At 36.9% G+C, this 23,167-nt stretch overlaps 1 protein-coding gene across 2 annotated transcripts; it reads left to right on the top strand.

The window, feature by feature from the left end:
* Positions 1-1,779: 1,779 nt before the first annotated feature.
* LOC125227581 lies at positions 1,780-21,683 on the top strand. 2 transcript variants are annotated; one of them, XR_007177201.1, is made up of 4 exons: positions 1,780-2,106; positions 15,816-15,950; positions 16,109-16,199; positions 21,504-21,683. XR_007177201.1 is itself a non-coding variant. In XM_048131921.1 (2 exons), exons 1-2 carry the CDS (start codon positions 1,825-1,827, stop codon positions 21,528-21,530), a joined length of 309 nt encoding a protein of 102 aa, XP_047987878.1. In that variant the 5' UTR covers positions 1,780-1,824; the 3' UTR covers positions 21,531-21,683. The 2 variants fall into 2 exon arrangements, 1 of the variants encoding a protein (XP_047987878.1); XM_048131921.1 differs by lacking the exons at positions 15,816-15,950; positions 16,109-16,199.
* Positions 21,684-23,167: the final 1,484 nt, after the last annotated feature.

Genomic DNA, 23,167 nt, shown 5'->3' with positions numbered 1-23,167 from the left:
TCAACTCGTACCTAATGGTAAAGTATTTGTCAATACTAACAAACCCTCAATTTATTAGGTATTCATATTGTAAAATCTAATACCCCCCCTGGCCTGTGTGGTGACGGGTTAAGAATTTCACCACCCCCTTTCTTCCCGTGGGTGTCGTAGAAGGCGACTATGGGATATGGGTTAAATTGTGGCGTAGGCGAGAGGCTGGCAACCTGTCACTGCCATGTCACAGTTTCGTTTTCTTTCAACCCCTTATTTGCCAAGAGTGGCATGAAGCTTTAGTAGTTTCATGTGTTCTGCCTACCTCTTTATGGGATACAGGCGTGATTGTATGTATGTATGTAAAATCTAATAAAGTCATTAGAACATATTAAATAACCTAACCACAAAATTAAAATTTTGAAAACCCCCGACCGCTACATAGTGGACCGATTTTCATGAAACATGGCTAAGAACACTCCCGACTAATTCAGGGGCTCAATTCGGCATGGCGAATTTGACGTTTCACGTTGACTCTCAAATGATAGTGGATTGGATCACGGGTTGTCGAATACGTGCAGCTGTCATCTGGATTGGTACTAGGTTGGGACTAGAGCTCAGGCAATGTACCGGATAAAATTTTTGTAACATTTATTTTTGATGGAGTATTTTTTAAGTTTTGAGTATTTTAAAAGAACGGACTTCTATGTTTGAAATAAATAACATATGACATTTTTATCACCTCGTATCTCCATTTTCACTGTTACTTGAAGTAAAACATTTTACTTCAAGTAACGTGAAAATTTTGCTAATAGACGGTCGTCGTCGTGCCAGCTACACCAAAAAATATTTAAAAAAAATATTGCTTAAAAATATGTTAGTTGATTAATCTCTTTGACTCAAAACTTCGCAATACGTCCGAGCCTTTCTAACAAAAAGATAAAATATTCACAAATAACACCTATTTGTAGAAATCCTAAGCACGGCAAACGATTAAATTCCCTTTTTTGGGTCAAACTTGTAATACTGGCAATACTTTTGGTACACACTTTTGGTCTGCATTTTGCTAACGTGTCACGACTCTAGTATTGATTCTACTTTGATTTTACTCTTGTGTCAAAGTGACAGAATGAGATTGCAATTCGAATCATCATATCATTACAAAGATATGAATTGCGTAATTTTACACGAATTTAATCTCTCATGGCCTGACAATACGAACCAAGGCATGCGTTCTCCTGAATGGCACAGTATATAGACTTTTTTGTCGATGGGTATGGCCGCCATGTTTGGTTTATGACACTTAGACGGGGATTTTGTCGTACCAAAGAGTAAATTGCAAGTTTTTTTCGGCACAACTTGGTTCCTCTACTCGTCGCAAGATGGCGTTGGCATTATTAAAATAAACAAGAATGACGTGCATTTGCGTCGGTGTAGACCCATCATGAAAACGTAGATATGATAATTTTATATTTAAAAAAAAGCTAACGTGACATAAATTTGACAAATGTCTAAAAGAAATATAGTATCTTCTGTGTAATATCTTCTTCCGTGCACGTGTGATTTATTGTTTAGTCAATTTAAATATCACTCTAAGTAAGAACTGTTAGTCAAAACACTCGTAGCATAATTGTATATTTCAATATATCACAGCCATACATTTTTATATTCTTTCAGGTGATTCAGCTTACCCACAGAGGCAAACACTACTGATGGATGCACTGACTTTTGGATGCACCTGTAGGATCTCCAGAAGCTCGTTATACCGCTTTACAAGTTCGAGCCCGCAACTGTATAGAGCCGATAGAGCGGTGTTTTGGGCGACTAAAAATCAGTTGGTAGTGTTTGTCGTCAATGGAGAAACTGCACTACAAGCCAGCAGCGGCAGCTAAGATCGTTAAAACGTGTTGTGTGCTTGACAATATAGCTAACAAAGCGAATTGTGAACTGCCTCCGCTGAACCGACACGAAGAACAGGAGCAGCAGCAGGAGCAGAGATTAGCGGCGGAGTTTGACGCCCGTCAGCAGAATGCTGATATTTATTTGGCAATGGCTCCTGACAGGTGTTGGCTAAACAAAGAGCTGCAGCTGGGTCGCGCTGCTCGTCAAGCGCTTGTCCGGCAGTTAGCAAATTATGTAAGTAGTCTATTTCAGTTTATAGTTAAGGTAACCATTAGTATAATTATCATTAATTTCATTACAGAACCCATTTTTTCCTAACTTTTGTGTCGTCATGGGAGTGTCGTAAATTAGGTTTCGGGGCTGCTGATTTCAAAATTAATGTTCAATTTGGAATCTGACATTTGACACAAATTCGTCATGGGTATTGCTATATTATATTAGTATAATCAAGAACCATTTAATACTGGACTGACATAGCCCATACAAAAAAGCGTACCCCTAAAAAAAAGCTAAATTTTTGGTTCAAAACTAGATGGCATTGTTTTGCAACCCGGGAGTTGAAAAAAACATAATTTCACCTATATATTTACTTGTTTTTAGGGTTCCGTAGTCAACTAGGAACCCTTATAGTTTCGCCATGTCTTTCTGTCCGTCCGTCCGTCCGTCCGCGGATAATCTTAGTAACCGTTAGCACTAGAAAGCTGAAATTTGGTACCAATATGTATATCAATCACGCCAGCAAAGTGCAAAAATAAAAATTGGAAAAAATATTTTATTAGTTTGCCCCCCCTACATGTAAAGTGGGGTTTGATATTTTTTTTCATTCCAACCCTAACGTGTGATATATTGTTGGGCAGGTATTTAAAAATGAATACGGGTTTACTAAGATCATTTTTTGATAATGTTAATATTTTCGGAAATAATCGCTCCTAAAGGAAAAAATGTGCGTCCCCTCTAACTTTTGAACCATAAGTTTAAAAAATATGAAAAAAATCACAAAAGTAGAACTTTATAAGGACTTTCTAGGAAAATTATTTTGAACTTGATAGGTTCAGTAGTTTTTGAGAAAAATACGGAAAACTACGGAACCCTACACTGAGCGTGGCCCGACACGCTCTTGGCCGGTTTTTCCATTTAAATCCTTCCGACATCCGATATCGGATCGGATAAAAACGGACTAAGACAATAGATACTGTATCCCATCAAAAACAAAACTTGTAAAAACACCAAGTCTTCGCAAGTCAGTTTGTTCGCGCCCTTTTCATTCATTATCATTCATATCGTCCATCCCGTTCGCTCTTCCTTATGATAGGTTCAACCTCATTTTTAGGGTTCCGTAGTCAACTAGGAATAGGAACCCTTATAGTTTCGCCATGTCTGTCTGTCTGTCCGTCCGTCCGTCCGTCCGTCCGTCCGTCCGTCCGTCCGTCCGTCCGTCCGTCCGTCCGCGGATAATCTCAGTAACCGTAAGCACTAGAAAGCTGAAATTTGGTACCAATATGTATATAAATCACGCCAACAAAGTGCAAACATAAAAAATGGAAAAATATGTTTTATTAGGGAACCCCCCTTACATGTAAAGTGGGGGCTGATATTTTTTTTTCATTCCAACCCCAACGTGTGATATATTGTTGGATAGGTATTTAAAAATGAATAAGGGTTTACTAAAATCGTTTTTTGATAATATTAATATTTTCGGAAATAATCGCTCCTAAAGGAAAAAAAAGTGCGTCCCCCCCCCCTCTAACTTTTGAACCATATGTTTAAAAAATATGAAAAAAATCACCAAAGTAGAACTTTGTAAAGAATTTCTAGGAAAATTGTATTGAACTTGATAGGCTCAGTAGTTTTTGAGAAAAATACGAAAAACTACGGAACCCTACACTGAGCGTGGCCCGACACGCTCTTGGCCGGTTTTTATTTGTCGTGTCACCCGCCTTTTTGCCGACCTTCTTAAAAAATATAAGAAAATACGTCAATCTGCTAAACTAAAAGACATTCGATGTCAATGTGAAAAAATATCCGCAACGACGAATAAAGTTATAATTATTAATTAAATAAATAACGATTCGCGAGTGTACACAAGAAAGAGTGAACCAAGTAAATATTCGAAAGGGTGGCCGCCCGCTGAACTGTCGAGAAAACAACAGCAGTAAGTTCGGCACGCATCAATTACCATAATTTTATTTTTCCGTTTTATTTTATTTTATATTACAATAGTTCGTCAGGAACTACGTAATCGCTGGTCCTTCAACACAGTTCTTCTGGCGTAAAAAAGAGTTGAGATCCCTGTAATACCAAGTCGGTTAATTTATTCAGTCCCTAATACTTAAGAGGGGGTAGAGCAGGGAGAATTTTCAGAATCTGTCAAATTACCCCATTACACACACAAACACCCTTCACTCACACTACCTCAATTTACTGTGAAAGGTCAGTGACCCTTAATTTTTTTCAAGAGTGTTATTTTGAGTTTGTAGTCAACTACTGACCTCCTTTGAGAAATTAAAACTGTAAAAAAGGTAGCATACAAGAAGACAGAGAAAAAATACGCGTCATCTAGCTTTCCTTCTCTGTCCATGTCTCATGTGACTTTAATTTACCTAAATATGTAGATAACGTTCCTTACTCAGTTGATTGTTTACCTAGGTGTATTTCAAATTACTTTGCACTTCATTTTGCGTTACTTTTCTATACTTAGATTAAAAATCGTCAGCCCGCCTATCCCCGCAAACATTTTTCAAAGACGTGTGTGAAGGCCGATACCTCCAGGCAAACAATTATGGTCGCGTGCTAAATGATAAAACATCAGCCCTATCGCTTTATTTGTAAGTGCGATAGGGACGGCCCGATGCTTTATCATTTATCGCGCGACCATGATTGCCCTGCAGGTCTTCAGAGGCCTGAGCTGTGCATTACGTATATGCGGGTTGTATTAAAGACTATCAGATATTTTCTTTTTTCTTTTTGGTCGTTAGGTTTTTTATCATTTAGTTTATACAAAAATAAAGCATGTGTATAAAATAAAAACCTAATGAATAGAGTACAGCTAGCAGCAGTCAAGTCAGAGACCCAAAGGAAGACAGGGAATATCGACGCATATCTTATCATATCCAATACCGCCATCGCTATCTGCATCAGACTCTTGATCTTACCCAATTTCCTAGTCTCTTCTCTTAATTTCAGTTTCTTGAGTTGAAAATGTTGAAACTCATACTTAGCATTAAATAAAACACAAATACATATAAAAATCACAATATAATTTTAAATTATGGCTTAGGCCCTGTACCACTTGCAGTCGCCACGTCTGTAAAGCCACTTGTAGTTTCTTTTAAATGGCTAAATACCTAGATGTTATGTCATAAATATCTGTGACGTGACTGAAAATTAAAAAACATCGCTCAGAGATAAGGTTCAAATTAGCATGGCAAAAAATACAACAGTGCAGTCAAAATACCATCAAAATACGAAAAAGCAAATATCAATGTCGCCGTATTTCAGGCAATAAGGGCTGTTTTCTCAAATATGAAAAAATCTCAAAAGCAGAACTTCATTAAGACTTTCTAGGAAAATTATTTTGAACTTGATAGGTAGAACAATTTATAAAAGTTTTACAGAAAAAAATTCTGAACTAAGTTTGTAACTATATGAAAAGCATTTTTATCTCAGATTGCATATTTTAGTATCGTAACGATTTTTCTTTCAAATAAAAAGAGAATTATTAGAAAAGGTTCACGGTGTCTGCCGTAAACTGGGGTTACATTGACCAATTTGGGAATTTAAACTTCTCTAGCTTCTACATTTAATGGGTATTTTTAATGGGTATTTTTACCCATTAAATGTAGAAGTTAGAGAAGTATCAATTCCATAATTGGTCAATGTAACGTAACAAAGAAAGAAAAAATGGGACCATCAACTTTTTTAGTCTTCTCCTGCTAAAAATCTAGAAAGGTAACAAAATAATGTACGCAAAAAAAAACGATGTTATCAAACTTAAACTGACATTGGGGTTACTTTGATACCCTATGTATTTTTTTAATGGTAATCGAATGTAATCCCTTACAAAAGTATTTTATCTCAAGAAAAGATAAAAAACGGTTCGCAGAGTCAAATATTACAACTCTTTAACGCTATTTTGGGGTTACTTTGATTAAAAATAAAAATTACCATCTTCGAAAAACCACCTTTATTTGCAATTGTTTCAATATTTATCACAAGAAGAGATCAAATTATCAGTCTCAACAAGTACCGTGACATAACCAGACAATAATCAACTATGTGTCATTATGGTCAATGTTACCCCATGCAAGTGATCAAAGACACCCCACATAGTAAATAATTAGTAATAAATGCCTAGTTTGACTTTATGATACAACACTCAATACAATGGTATAGCTAAACACATGTCTGGCAAGCTAATATTCACTGAGAACCTTTTACTTTAATACCCACTACGTTAGTTAAGAAGTTATTTAAACATGAAAAATAGCAACAAACTATGCTTATATTTTGACACGTTATCCGCACTGCCCACGACCATACTTACTTGTTCACTGCGTCAGAGCACCATATAACTATAAAGGTTGGTTTAGGGTTATCATATATCTAGATTTCGATAAATTTATTTTATTAATACATTACCGACTACTCATAACATATTAGTTCCTTATTTTTTGATAAAATAAATATAATATGCTCGTGACAGGTCAGGTTTTGTTCGTAATCCAAAAAAATCAACCCTAGCACTTTTCTCTATTCACCCCCTTCCCGACCCTATTCACCCCAACGTTAGAGTGAGCGAAAATTACTAAATAAAACGACATATTTTCAAAGACAACCCGAAGTTCACACCGCTGGAAGATTTTTTGTGTAAAAAATTAACATGGCACATATAAAAAAACTGCTATCGACGTTCAAAAGTCGGTTTTGGCCCTATTCACCACAAATTAAGTTAGTTCATACCCGTTCCGACCCCATGAATCCAAAATCTTCAGAAAACGATGTACTAAGTAGCCCAAAGTACAGCGCCATCTCTAGGTGAATTGGGTTACTAATTTATGCAAACTACTTAAGTCGCAATAGATGTCATTTCATTTAGTATTTTGGAGGTAACTAGTAAAGATAATTTAGTTTTACAATTGTGCGAAAATAGATTCTCATTTGGCCGGATTTTTTAACCGAATTCCAAAATTCAAAAGGTTATAAATGTATAGTTTTTTTTTAAATATCACTCCTGGTCCAATTTAATATCCCACAAATATTAACGGCAAACTGATAATGACTTAAGTATTTTTGAAATAATTTTGTGACAAATGTGGGTAGTTTAGTAATTAGGCGCCGATTGATTGTGGGTAGGTTATATTTTCGCTCTCTGCTAATAAATCTTGTATGGAACGGACGTGTTTTCTTTGGTGCCTCTTCATCAGCGCTGATCTTCGGCTGGGAGCATACCTTACAAAATTGAATGCCGAAAAAAAAGTTTATCAGCAAAAATTACTTACTTGAAAATAAAGTCATAACCGTTTTCATACTTATGCATTGAAATAGATATCACGCACGAAAGTAAGAACGACAAGGCCTCCTGGTGGCTGAGCCGGGAATCTGACCCGCCATCTCTCTCGCTATACCCTAATCCTCTAAGTGCCACTTGCACCAACGAATATGGAGGGTTAACCTGAGGGTTAACCCACCATTTTACATGGAATTTGACAGTTGACAGCCCACTAACCCTGAGTTAAGTGGTTGGTGCAAAAGGGCCTTAAAGATTCATATACGAGGTGGTCAAAATGTGCCTATCAGAGATAACATACACTAGAGAAATTTCGTCGGGTACCACACGGCGGGCGGGTGGCCTAGTGGTAATGACGTTAGCTGCGTAAGCTGAAGACCCGGGTTCGATTCCCGGCTCGGCCACCAGTGGGCCTTGTCGTTTTTTCTTTCGTGTATGATATCTATTTCAATTTATGTTTGTATGTATGTGAACACTTTATTGTACATAAGACAAGTTAGGACATAAAAATACAGTATATGTAGTTATGGTGTACAAAGGCGAACTTATACCTATAAGGGATCTCTTCCAACCTTTGAGCGAATTGAGAATTTATATAAACTAGAAAATAACAAATCAAAAATTATTCAATAAAATAATTTTATTTCTTCCCTAAATGTATAGTTTCATACTTATGATTTTTATTTTAAAGTAATCCGTTTATATTATAGCAACCATGGGTGATTTTTGTGGACTTAAGTAGAAACGTTGACTTGTGGTTGACAGAAGTGTGATTAACATTTCTAAATGTTAATTTAATTGTATCTAGTCTAAGTACGAAGCAATACATTGACGTATAAATTGCGTCCATATACAGAGAGGTCATTCATAAAAACATCACTTTAGGTAAGTTATATATCTTTTATACAATTTGACAACCATTGACTACACATCCCAATTCACCCCTCTTCCGACCCTAATCACCCCCTTCGTAAACCTATTCACCCCCTTTGCGACCCGTTTCCCCCCATTATTGATCCTATTCACCCCTCAGGCCGCGGATATTTGTTCATCCCGTAAAAGTTCCCCAACACAGTTGCATCGCTTTCTTCATGAAAACCATTATAAAAACGAAAATATGTCTTATGATTTTCTGTTAAACATAAACTTTAGAAGTGTAGGTATACACTATATTCAAAAGGATAATGAACAAATTCTTAGCAAAATTTCACACAAAAATGAAGTTAAAATGAGTAAAAAATCCAATAAATTTGAATGCCTACTTTGACAGACATTTTCATGTCTGTAAATATATTATTTACATAAATCATAAAATATATTATTTAAATATAATAGCATTATATACCCCGGGAACCCTATTCACCCCAAATTACGGTATTTATTAAATTGTCAATATGTAAAATGTCGGAAACTACGGAACGGAACCCTACACTGACCGTGGTCCGATGCGCTCTTGGCCGGTTTTTCTTCTTAAAGATATGTAGAGATAATATAAAAATTCACCTCCCAATTTATAATAAGTTTTTTTGCAAAAAAATCATTTTTGGCACAGGCTTTACCTTAGCCGACTGTACCTTTCTTTCAAAAATCATCTATTGCTCTCCGAGATGTTTCTAAATACCCCTTACTCAATGGGGATACGACGTTTCATAACAGAGTTCCTCTGACCACCTTTCTGCTCCATCATCAGATCACCTCCATGATACCAGAATATTGCATTGTCACGTGATTTACATAAGTGTGCAAAATTTCAGCTCAATCGCAAATCGGAAAGCGGGTCAAATTTAGCTTCTACGTTTTGGCCCAAACTAAGATATACTAACAAGGCAAGTTGAATAAAAGCTTGTAAAAAGGCTTCTGATATCAGATTTGTAATAAGTTTACTTGTCATAGTTTAACAACAGATGAGACAGACATATGCACTGACAATACTGCACGTGTTTCGTGAGTCTGATGTCAAATCACCTCATACAATTTACCGCTCTAAGGCAACTAAGGTAGGGTTTGTTATTGCACTTTAATTACATATTAATGATTTCTAGCCCGTAAGATATATATTTGCTTTAACAATGGATAGATATTTATGCGAGTGAGAGTGTAATTTAGATTTTTATTTATAAGGAATCAAATATTTTTAAGCTACCCGATCAGATATTTCTGCGGATAAGGACACTCCCCACATCTGCCGTCTAGCAATCGTAGCGTCGGGCCAACTGTATGGCTAAGCCGCGCCTACGCGGCGTCTTTTTCCATACAGTTGGCCCGACGCTACGCTCGCGAGACGCTAGAAAGAGAGACGATGTTTTTGCCGGTCACGGAGCATCACAAATTTACGCCGGGAATATGTCGTCATATACTTATGGTCCCCTATAGAAAATTAGATATTTTTGCACGGCCGTTCATAGTCATATATGCTGGTGACTGTTCCATGAATATTTGGTCTAGTCTAGTTGAGTGGAGAAGTGCCATTCAAAACGAGCGTTAACTTTCTAAATATATATTTAGGTACTTTATAATTCTCTTTATTCATTTTAAATCTCAGGCTAGGCTATTTTATAATATGATTATAAAAGTAAAATACAAAACCACTTACAAAACAATACAAAATATATAAACACATTATAAAAAACCTAACCTAGGGTGCCGCCAGCAGCGGGGCAGGGCCCAAGCTGCCGGTGGTTAGGGCTGCAGAGAGAGGAACCGTCGGACTATCCGCGCCGTGTCCAAGATCACCGCCTTCTGCATCTGACCCTTGATCCAACCACCTAGCGAGAGTCTCTCTAGATGTTGGTCGAGACTCTTCGCTATGAGACCGTTCGCTGAAACGACTATCGGGACAATGATCGTCGAATCAACATCCCACATGGCGGTTATCTCGTAAGCCAAGTCTAGGTACTTACTGGACTTGTCCTTCTCGGCTTTCACGAGATTCTCATCATGGGGGATGGTGATGTCGACGAGCACGGCCCGGCGTTGCGATCGATCTATTATGACAATGTCAGGCTTATTGGCTACAATAGTCCTGTCAGTGATAATAGATCGATCCCAATAGAGCGTGGCACGACCATTTTCGAGAACTGGCGCAGGTATGTACTTGTACTTGTAGTACGGTACTTCGCGGTCCACAAGACCGTATTGAAGAGCAAGCTGCTGGTGAATGATCCTGGCTACGAGATTATGCCTGTGCAAGTACTCACCGTTAGCTAGATGAGAACAACCGGAGATGATATGCCTGAGTGACTCTCCGGGACGGCGGCATGCCCGACAAATGTCGACCGTACCGTCCTTCAGGATATATTTCCGGTAGTTGTTCGTCATCATAACTTCGTCGGCAATTGCACAGGCAAAACCCTCGGTTTCTCCGAAGAGGTCCCCGAATCGTAACCAGTTCACCGATGCGAGCAGGTCTACATCGGGTCCCGTGAGGGCCTTGTAGAACCGCCCGTGTAGCTGCTTGCTCTCCCATACCGCCTTGCGGTCCGCTGGTACTTTATAATTATTATTGTTTTCAACTTACGGTTACGTGTTCGTGGTATGCACAGAGTAAATCTTTAATGAAATTGAGACATTTTTTTATATATACAATTAAATTTGAACTAGAAGCTCGCATTCCCCTTTTTTCTTTTCTAAGTAAGAATCAATTAATAAGTATCTGAATATATGTATGAATAAATTAAATTGTAATTGTTTACATACAACCTGTGAAGTTTGGTTGACAAAATTTGACGTAGGTGCTGTCATATATATTTTTAAAATGACGTACTGTTAATACCAGCGTAATGAAAATGTATTCCGATGAGTAAAAGAAAACATGAAACTTTTTTCAATTTAACCAAACTAGAATGAAATCATTTATACTCATTCGGTTGTGTTCGTTATTTTCTTTAATAATGTGATATATTTTTATTTATTTTTTATGCACAAGCCATGCACCTTTAAACTTTAAATGAGATTGGATCTCCACCTGACATTATTGATTTACCCTATTTATTTTGAGCACAGTTTTACACTGGTATGGTTTTTCGTGTACGTACACTATTTTCTGTCAAAATATTTGTCAAATTTAAACGTCAACGCGGAGCGACCGGCGACACGTCTGCCTCCGATGAGCCGCTCAGGGCGTCTAATCGAAAGGAGAATTCTGACAGCAATGGCGAATGTATGGAAATTTTACGATAGTTTAAATTTAAGGTAAAATTTCTTTGTTGCCTTTGAGAGGAAAAATATAAAAAACCTCAAAACCTGTAGTCCATTTATCTGGCTTTTAGAATCACTTAATGTTATAACTAAAGTATTGAATTTTTTTAACAAAGTTTACTAAACGGCGACATACGTTTTTCTCATTTTAGGTCAACTTTGTGTGGATTTAGTTATTACACCGTTAATAATTGGAGATTGTGAATAGTCAAAAGTTGTAGACACACTCTTTAAGATAATAACTACATTTATTTTATTTCATTTAATTTAGAAATGTGAGCAGCATTTGTTAAACGCCGAATGCACTTTTCGAGGATTTCGTACGACCCCCTCTTAAAGGACCTTCTGCCATAAATTATTACGTAGTTTACTAATAGCTATACTTTCGTATTTTGCATTTCTCATGATGCGTCGAATAGCATTCAAATGTATAAGATGAAAACTCGACTCGACGCCGCTCGATTCCGCATATGTGGAAGCCAGGCTTTATGGAAAAAGTAGGTTTTTGTGACAACTACCAATAAGATTTTGCCAGGGAGACTAGAGATAAGGAGGAAAGTCTGTCGAAGTAGAACAGTCGCAAAAATGACCGGCTGAGCCTTTATAATTGCAGTTACAAATATCTCCGCTTGGAGCGCATGTCTCGCTCAATGATCAGCGATGTGAGATGACATTAGACGTTCTTTTCTCTAGGCTAATTTCGTCAGACTGAGCAAGTCAAGACGTAGTCCCGTGGTAGTGCGCTGGCTTCGTACGCAGATGTTCTCGGGTTCAATTCTGACAGCGATCTTTCTGTTTTTTTTTTTTTATACATTTATTTTCTTTTTGTGTATTTTATTTGTGTTTATTTATTGTTTTATTCATACAAATGTTAACTTAAGCCCTTTTACATTGTTTGCCCCATCTTAGGATTCTTCAGTAATGTTGTAAGTCTTGCAAATGAAATTTAAAAAAGTTGTAACAAAACAAAAAAATATTTTTGGACATTAAAAAAATAAAATAATTCAAGAAAAATATTAGTAGAAAAAAATAATAAAGGTCTCACCAGGATTTGAACCCGGGACCCCTTGCTCCGTAGGCGGGGTCACTCACTACCGAGAAGGCAAAGAGATTGTCAAACCCTTATGCACCTGCGATTGCAGCGCCACCTATCTTTTCTTTTATATGTGCACTTCTGATACTTAAAGAGGTTGCTCCTTTATTTCTATTCTTCATGGATTTTGCACATTCAAAACCTCTAGTTTATATTTTGGAAGATATGTCAGGCAAGAATATTGGAGCTTGGCACATAAAAGATTTTAAACTTTTTAATAATAGAGTTCCCCGTGTGGTGACGGGGAACTTTGCTAAATATTATTACGTAAAAATATATTGTAAAAAGTTCAAATTGCTTGATGCAAAATATTTACTAAAATTTCTAAAAATCGTTTTTTAAATAATGTTAAGAGCAAAGTTAAAAGTTTTGGTTGTATATAAAAATCTGGTTACATTAAAGGTAAAGAAAGTAAGAATTGGATCGATATATTAGTTCGTTTATTTTCCTCATCACTACTAAATCATCGACATTTTTACCTGTGCCCGTTCTGGCTGTGCGGCACAAGTCAATTTTGACCTGTTAATTAATTCGTCTATAAAATCTAAACGAACAGTCATCAACTTCGGCGAAGACAGTATTGTGTAGATTAGTTATTAGACTAAATATTGTTTCAATAAAATTTAATAAATGTGTATCTGGTAAAGGTATTTTAGGTAAAATATGAAACCCTCCTTACAAGCTGTAATTGACTTGTACCGCACAGAGAGAAAGCTCAATACAGGACTCTCATGGGTTGTAACGCACTGAGAGCGAGTTCACAAAATCCGGCTCCGCAGTGAACGTGTTAAATAACGACATTTTTATTCAAATGACACTCTTAGTGACATCTAGCGACATAGATTGACGGCTGCCAGCTGGGGTACGGTATTTAGTATGGACTCTGCTGGTCCTGTATTAAATGGTTCTTGGTATAATGTAAAATACCCCATAATGGACGGTGATACCATTATGGACAAATCCTTAAAAATAATAATTTGAAATTAGTTCCTAAAAATTGACGGCATTGTACCATAAACAAGAGTAATAGAGCTGCTTAATTTTGACGTTTCATTTAATTCGGTTATTTCTGAAGGATTTGGCGGCTAGATAAAAGTCATCAGTTTACTGAAAAAAAATATTAGTAAAAATTCTCATTAAATAAGGTTGCTAAGAGAGTAGAGTTCGTGTATAAATTAATAAAAAAAATAATACTCGGTGTAAACTTGAATGAGTTTTACTTACTGTATTAACCATGAGATAAGGTATAAAACATACTAGTTTGTTACTCCAAAGATATAAAGAAATTGTGTTATTTTGCGAGTGTCCATAACTGGACCCGGAAAACTGCGTACCTCCGTTCCGTGGACAAGGAACAATTTACAAAAACCAAAATTTACAAGAAACAATCCTATGTTAAAATAACCCAAACTAATTTTATTTGGGGTATATAAAATTGTCTCATTGAGTATTAGTTTGCTTTAAATGTAAATTTTTAAACTTATTTCACCGTTCATAATGGGGGATCCATTACTGGAGAACTGCCGTCCATGATTGGAGAAAAAGCACCTTGCTTTAATTTGTTAATTATGAAGAAACCAATAGGAGTATCTATTCTGCAATGCGCTGGAAATGTAAAAGAAAGATAAGACATTCAAGTTTTAACACGTTTAGCGGTAGAATTTTTACATGTTTCAGTGAAATATCGAAAATAGGCAAAATTTCATCTTAAACTGTCCATGATTGGGCCCGTTACCTTATAGTCGTTGGATAAGTTCGGTTCGGTACAAAACTTTTTTCTCTACACTTAAATAGGTTTGTAAAAAAGTTTTCGAATAAAAGTGACGTTATTCTAAAACAAATTTAAAAAAACCGGTCAAGTGCGAGTCGGAATCGCCCACCGAGGGTTCCGTACAAACTTTCAAACTCCCCAGTTAAAATAATCTCACGTTTTCACATACCTCTAACGACTTGACTAGAAGACAAAAGTATAGGTACTAATGAGCATTATTGTGTATAGCGCCATCTCTCGGTGAATTCGCTAACTAATTTGCGCGACCATATTAGTATGTTGGTTTTTCAGGGATTATTCTTTATAATGTTAACCGATTTAAACAATTTTTACTTTATTGGAAAGAATTTGATTTACGTAACATCTCGTATTAATTTGAAGTACTATATACATCCGCAAAGGTGGGTAAATTAAAAGTAAAAATCTGAAAAGTTTTTTGTGAATTAAAAAAAAGGTTTTCAAGATACAAACACGATTATATTTTTCCTGTAATATTTAGCATAAAACAAATGTTTCCTAAAATTTTCATAATTTTTCGTTGGTAAACTTCGGAGATAAGGGGGGGGAACGGTATTTTTTTTTACATTTTCCTTCAAAATTCTTTTTTTTTTCCACAACAAAATTTTTTAAAAAATAGTTTATTTACGTTCAATTTGAGCTCTTTCTAACGATACCCCACTTGACCTAGTAACTTGAAATTTACAGTTTGCCCCCCTTTCATTTTGGCCATGTTCTACAATTAAAATTAATAAATTAAATAAAGATAAGGGGGGGGGAACGGTATTTTTTTTTACATTTTCCTTCAAAATTCTTTTTTTTTCCACAACAAAAATTTTTAAAAAAATAGTTTATTTACGTTCAATTTGAGCTCTTTCTAACGATACCCCACTTGACCTAGTAACTTGAAATTTACAGTTTGCCCCCCTTTCATTTTGGCCATGTTCTATAATTAAAATTAATAAATTAAAAAAAATTATATGTTCTATTTGTAGAGGTTCACAATGTTCACAACTATTCCAAATTTCAAGTTGATAGCATTAGTAGTTCTCGAGATATTTAGGAATGTGACAGACGGACAGACAGACGGACAGAGTCGCACCATAAGGGTTCCTGTTGTACCTTTTTGGTACGGAACCCTAAAAATGATATTGCGCTACCTCTTTCTTAGTTTGCCCCTTCTATTCGGGCCCCGTAACGCCTAGGGTTCTGTTGCCTACGTATTGACTTATTGAGGTGGCGTTCTTTTGTGACATGTCGAAACCTGCGCTGTTCTGATGTTGGAATCCATGAAGAGTTGAGGGATTTTTTAGCAACTCAAGCATTTTCTCTTGTAAATTAACACTAATTAACTTGTAAATTTATTTTTTATGTTACAGTGATTCTTCATCGGACCAAGGCCGATTTGTCCAGGACCAATTTTCGGATCTCCTGGGCTTCCTGGAACAAGGACTAGTGATTGTTTCGAGGAGCTGTCATGGTGTTGGCTCTTGATATTTTATCGTGAAACGCAGGTATCCTTTCAATTGCTAGTTTTTCAATTCCACATTCGACGTTCAAATACAACTTTGCCCCCTTGTATAACAAATAACTATTACTGCCAAGTGCCAAGCCCTTTGCACACGCCAATGGTTGGAAACTTCTGATTTATTCGTGATCATTATTATTGCAGATTTAATGATGAAGGCGCGTCGGAACCCAAACGTCAAGAATCGCCGACGTTCACAGAAGCAGCTACAATGAGCGGAGAATCTGAGAGCCAGGTAATAAGTTTAACAAAATTGAAAATATCTGTGTATCTACAATGCCAACAATAGAGGAAAAACGACTTAACCCTTTAATGCACAGCGATGTATATATGCATCATCTATTTTTGACTGTAATGACAGCATGTCAAAATACAAATTTGAATTAATCTTTGTCAAGGTCATGCATTTAATGGTTAAATTTATAAAAATAAAAGCTTGAATTCATAAAAAAATACTGAACTGATTAGTTGAAAAGAGTTATGTCCCTTTTTTAACAGACTTTTTTTATCGAAAATAAAGGAGGTTATATAATTATTAGGGTTCATGTTTTTCTTTAACTTTACCGCCGCTCCAAATTAAAGCTTAAACAGTATTTGTTCGATCACCAACTTAACACGTTCGCTGCGGCAAGCCAAAACCTTAACCCAAAATCTAGTGCGTTACGAGGCCCAATCCGCCCCGTAATAGTTTACATCGTAGTGCGTTACGGGTATAAAAGTGCCCCGTACGCCTAAGTCTGTTAAAAGTGCTGTAAGTTCCTGAAATATTAGATTTTCCAATATTTTTTTCGACTAACTGTAAGAGTATGAAATTTCCTAAGTCTCATTATCCCCGCACGTGGATACGATAAAAACTCACAAAATTATATAGAAAAGAAAATACGGGGTTATTTTATCCCCGTATCGCACTAAAATTGAAAAAATACGGGGCTTAGTACACCCCGTAACGCATGTAATGTATTAAGGTCGATAAATTAGTAGTGATGGGAAATAAAAAAATCGATGTGTATGTGCTATATTAATAAAAACATTACACATCGAAAATATGATACTTCGCACTCTTGTATTTTTGTGAAAGTAGTTAATATAATTAAGTAACAAAGATAAATAAACCACCACCGTTTTTAGGTATTAAAAACATATATTTAATTACCTGCCTGCAATTAGATGTCAATTTGTGGTGATTTTGACGTTTACTGTGTGGGATAACCTTTGTTTTTGGAATAAAGTAGTTCTAACGTGTGGTTCGAGCGATTCATTTTTAATTTGCCGATAACAAGTATTTCAGTAAGCACTGCACTAGCGATACTGTGCCCACAACCCCGTACGGGCCAGCAAATTCTTTTACGGGGTTCACGGAGACCCGTATCGCACTAGAAGGTAATTTTTGTCCCCTGGTCGGTACGGGGTTCCTGAGACCCCGTATATAATTAATATATCAATAAATAATACTTTTGAACAGAAATCCAAATGTATATTTGTCATTTTCGTAGTTGTAAAAATGACCAAAATACAGCTCCCGCACCAGCGGAGTGAACACGATTTTTCTCACCCGCACTGAGTGATGACAGCGTACGGGGTTCAAAAACCCCCGTAACGCAGTGAACGTGTTAACCAAGAAACCTGCGCACTTGACACGAGTTGCCTGTAGTTAATACTCACCACAATGTTTATGTTCCATCGGCCTGGGAATGGAATCGACAACTTGCAAACCTTATTAAGATAGTTGTTCAATTAGTTTATATTTGGTACAGTTTTGTAATCCATCCTCATTATCACGTCACGTTGTTAAATCTGTTGTCTTGTGTCAATTGTCATCTTTAGTTCATGTAACGTCCGTTGGCGCTAGTACACGAGCGTTTAATGTCACGCCACGCTATATCCGACCGGACTGATTCAGGTTCGGTCGCTATCAAAACATAAAGTCCGTCTAGCCATGTTTTTATTCTTGTCATGTTTTTTATTTTTAAATTATGCTTTTTTTGTTCCTTTTGTTTCTTCTTTTGTATGTTATGTTACCTTCCGTGATTTTTCTCACTTAATGGTCTCACCGGAAGACCAGCGCTGGAAGTCGCCAGCAATATGCTGAGGTGAAGCCATTTCGTGGCACTTTATTACTATTTTATGTCAGTGTAAAATTGTTTATTATCTGTGTGCTTTCGAATAAAAATATTCTATTCTATTCTATTCTATTCTATTCTATTCTATTCTAAATCTCAAGGAAGGGGGTTCTCAATTCGTCTGTATTTTTTTTGGTTTTAGGGTTCCGTACCAAAAAGGTACAAAAGGAACCTTTATGGTCCCACTCTGTCCGTATGTCTGTCTGTCTGTCATATTTCTAAATATCTCGAGAACTAGGTAATTTTGCTATCGATTTGAAATTTGGAACAGGTATGAACATTTTTAACTTCTAATGGCAAACTGTAAATCATGTCAAGCTACTACGTCAAGTGGGGTATCGTATGAAAAAGCTCAAATTGTACATATCAAAACTATTTTTAACCGCCGCCTCAAATCTGTCAAGGAAGGAAGGTTCTAGGGATGGTCAGAGGGCGCTGCGAGTCCTTGTATAGATTACTCATATGAGAGATAATTTCGACCTCAGCATCTGTGACCTGGGTGGCCGAGCGGAAATAGGCATCTGCCGCGATTGCAGGGTACGTTGGTTCGATTCCAGCCTCAGGCACTGGAGGCCTTGGTCACTTTTTCTTTCATATGTGTAATTTATTTCGGTTTTAAAAACTAATCAGATTTAAAATTCAATTTAACCACCCTTGCGGATTTTATCGAACAGATCGAACTACAAATGAATACGAGATTATATGTAAAAAAAATCTCTTCTAAATTAAGATTAAACTATGCAAATGAGTTAACATTAAGAAATAATTATCCCTGAAAAACTAACATACTAAACAGGTCGCGCAAATTAGTTAGCGAATTCACCGATACCTATAGGTAATTATAGTCAAATCTTTAAAGTTATAGGTACATATATGAGATACATGAGATTATTTTAACTTTTGTAAGTTTGTACGGATACTACTCAGTGGGCCAGTCCGACTCGCACTTGACCGGTTTCTTTATGTTGTCGATTTCTCCGTTGTTACAGGACCGATTTCATTTTTTTTTTTTGATTGAATGTATATATGTATACAGATTTGAGATTAGTCCTATTTTTATCAAAACCCAGTTCTGATGATGGGATCCTGGAGAAATCAAGGCAACTCCTCGAATCTTGAAGGCATACATGTGGTGATTTTTGTGTTTTTATAAGAACAGCATGCATATACGTACGGAACAGTGACATTTGGTGCAGTGGAACTGCTGATGATGGTCAGAACGGAACTCCTCAAGTCTGAAAGGCACACTCATAGTGACTTTGGTATTTTTATAAGAACAGCATGCATTTATGTTCAGAACAGTGGAACTCAGTGCAATGGAACTGATGATGATGGAAATGGATCAGAATGGAACTCCTCAAATCTGCACGGCACACTTACAATGAATTTGGTATTTATATGAGAATAGCTTTAATTTAAGTACATTCATAACAGTGACATTTGGTGCAGTGGAACTGCTGATGATGGTCATAAAGGAACTCCTCAAATCTGGACGACACACTTATAGTGACTTAATTTAGTATTATTATAAGAACAGTATGCATTTACGTTCAGAACAGTGGTCGCGTTAGAGCTCGCGGGTTCGAACCCCGGATCGCACTAATGAGGTTTTTGGAATTTATGTGCGAAATGTCATTTGATATTTGCCAGTAGCTTTTCGCTGAAGGACAGCATCGTGAGGAAACCGGGTAATCCTAATAAAGCCCTAATTACCCATCGGGTTGGAAGGTCAGATGGAAGTCGCTTTCGTTAAACTAGTGCCTACGCCAAATCTTGGGATTGATTGTCAAAGCAGACCCCAGGCTCCCAAAGACCATAACTTTAATTTATTCAGGTATACATATATTGGTTTTTGTGTTATTATAAGAACAGCATGCGTTTACGTACGGTCGACTACAAAGAGATGTATACACTTTTTCAGCTTCTTGCATCGTAATAAGGTGAGAAATGGATACATCTCTTTGTAGTCGACCGTACCGAACAGTGACATTTAGTGCAGTGGAACTGCTGATGATGATCAGAACGGAACTACTCAAATTTGAACGAGACACTTATTATGACTTTGGTTTTAGGATTCCGTACCTCAAAAAGGAAAAACGGAACCCTCATAGGATCACTCGTGCGCCTGTCTGTCCGTCTGTCACAGCCTATTTTCTCCAAAATTACTTGAGTTTGGGGTTGGTGCAGTGGAACTGCTTATGATGATCAGAACGAAACTTCTCAAAGACGACACAAAAGGATCTTTGTTTGCTAAGCATATTGAGTTTTTAACTCAAATTTTGTCAAACTCGATTTCTTATAGGTAGTCGGATATTGGATTCATGACGAATTGAGGGAACTCCTTAAACCTTAACGGTAGGTATACGTTATTGATGTATTCATTTGTATTTCCATCAAATAACCAGACATTGAAAGCAGTTTTAAAAAAATACAGATTTCTACACAACATGGAACTTGACTGTACTTAAAATAAATTATTTAATACCATGCACGAAATAAAGCATCAGATAAATATAAGGAAAACATGGATAGAAGTTATTTTTAAATACAAATTCTATTTAATTCGTCAGGTAGAAATATATAAAGTAAATGAGTTGAACGTGACGCCACTCAATTCGATTAAAACGTTAAAATTCGTTTTGACAGTTCTTAAAGGGAAGCTGATTTGACTAGGAGGCAAGTAGCCTATTCAACATTCGTAAGTACCTTTCACCAGAACTCCAAAAGCGGCGGTTTTTTAGGGTTCCGTACCAAAAAGGTACAAAAGGAACCTTTATGGTGCCGTTCCGTCCGTCTTGTGTGTCCGTCCGTCTGTCACATAACTTAATATCTCGAGAACTACTTATATTACGGCTTTTTAACCGGAGCTACAGTCCGGTCTGGGAGAAAGCGAAAGCGCAACTTGGCATGTATTAAGTGCAAAATAGCAATAGAGTGCGATGAAAAAACATTTTCCCCCTCACTAGCTCGGAAACACGTGTTTTGTCCTTTAATACCAGCGGGTAAAAACGCATTTTATCCACTAGTGGGTAAAGTAATTTGACCTTGAATAAAGTCAAATTAACTGCTTTAAAATTGATAAATGTAGGTGAATCTAGTAATAAAGATGATTTACCACCTGTGGAACTACTGGAAGCAGTGATAAACGCATTTTTTGCGTTGTAGTTTCCTCGCTATAGTGAGGGGAAAAGTTTTGTGTTACACTCGGGTGCAAATGTATTTTACTTCTCGTGTTTTAAAAAAACACGCAAGTTTAAAGTTCTATTCTCGAACCACTCACTTCGCTCGTGGTTCAACTATAGAATCCTTTCACTTGCTCATTTTTCAATTCCACACTCAGCGTTAAAATACAACTTTGCCCCCTAGCATAACAAATAACTGTTAATTAATGTTCATTGACTATATCACCATTATTACAGGAATGCGGAGCACCTTGCTACTACTAAAATGGAGAACCCGGACCTGTTAGCGACATGGAACTGACCAGGACCGTCGTGGGCTCCTCATGTGCCACCCCCGGATACCTTTTCTGATTGTGGTGTTTACAGTACAGTAGTGTACATATTCATGAAAAAAAAATTGTAGGTACTTTTTTTACATTTTTAACCGTCGCCTCATATCTCAAGAAGGACGGTTATCAAGTCGTCTGTATGTTTTTTTTTTTTTTTATGTTTGTTCCTCGATATCTCCGTCGTTACTGGACCGATTTTGAAAATTTTTTTTTTGATTGAATGTATATGCATACAGATTGGTCCCATTTTTCTCAGAACCCAGTTCTGATGATGGGATCCTGGAGAAATCGAAGGAACTCCTCAAATCTGAAAGGCATACATATGGTGATTTTTGTGTTTTTAAAGGAACAGCATGCATTTAGGTACGGAACAGTGACATTTGGTGCAGTGGAACTGCTGATGATGGCCAGAACGGAACTCTTCAAATCTGAACGGCACGCTTATAGTGACTTTGGTATTTTTATACGAACAGCATGCACTTTCGTCCAGAACAGTGACATTTGGTGCAGTGGAATTTCTGATGATGGTCAGAACCGAACTCCTCAAATCTGAACGGCACGCTTATAGTGACTTTGGTATTTTTATAAGAACAGCATGCACTTTCGTCCAGAACACTGACATTTGGTGCAGTGGAACTGCTGATGATGGCCAGAACCAAACTCCTCAAATCTGAACGGCACGCTTATAGTGACTTTGCCATTTTTATAAGAACAGCATGCACTTTCGTCCAGAACAGTGACATTTGGTGCAGTGGAATTTCTGATGATGGTCAGAACCGAACTCCTCAAATCTGAACGGCACGCTTATAGTGACTTTGGTATTTTTATAAGAACAGCATGCACTTTCGTCCAGAACAGTGACATTTGGTGCAGTGGAACTGCTGATGATGGCCAGAACCAAACTCCTCAAACCTGAACGGCACACTCATAGTGACTTTGGTATTTTTGTAAGAAAAACATGCATTTAAGTTCAGAACAGTGACATTTATTTAGTTATGTTTGTTAAGCATATGTTTTGAAGTCAATGTTTGTCAAGCTTCGATTTCTTATAATATAATCGGATTCATGAGGAATTGAGGAAACTCCTCAAACCTTAACGTTATACGTATATTCATTTGTGTTGCCATCTAATAATTAAAGCATTAGGTAAAAGCAGTTTTAAAAAATACTTACACATTTCTACATAATCCAACATTCGCAAGTAGCTTTCACCAGAACCCAAAAGGCGACGGTTTGTTTTTCTTAAAAATTATTAAAAAACGCACTCTGCATGGTTTTGGAGTTTCGACTTCGTGCTAGATAAAAACCCCCAGGCAAGAGCAAACAATTTTTTTTCCTAGCCTATATTTGTGACCCACTGCAAAGGCCTCTCTTTTCTTCCGCCACCCATCACGTTTTGCCGCCTGCTTCGGCTAGCCGCAGCAAAATACGTCGAGGTCATCTTGCCTCGTTTTTTTTGGTCTACCTCTGCCCCGACTAGTCGGGTGGTGTCCAGTTAGCAAACTATACACCCTGTTTCTATTTTAAATTATATGTGTTGTATTCTTTTCTTGTACAATAAAGTGTTTACTT

This window comes from Leguminivora glycinivorella, chromosome 6 (genome assembly GCF_023078275.1).
Source record: "Leguminivora glycinivorella isolate SPB_JAAS2020 chromosome 6, LegGlyc_1.1, whole genome shotgun sequence".
Classification (NCBI taxonomy): Eukaryota; Metazoa; Arthropoda; class Insecta; order Lepidoptera; family Tortricidae; genus Leguminivora; species Leguminivora glycinivorella.
Note: the sequence above shows the minus strand (reverse complement) of the source record. Positions and strands in the feature narration are given on the sequence as shown.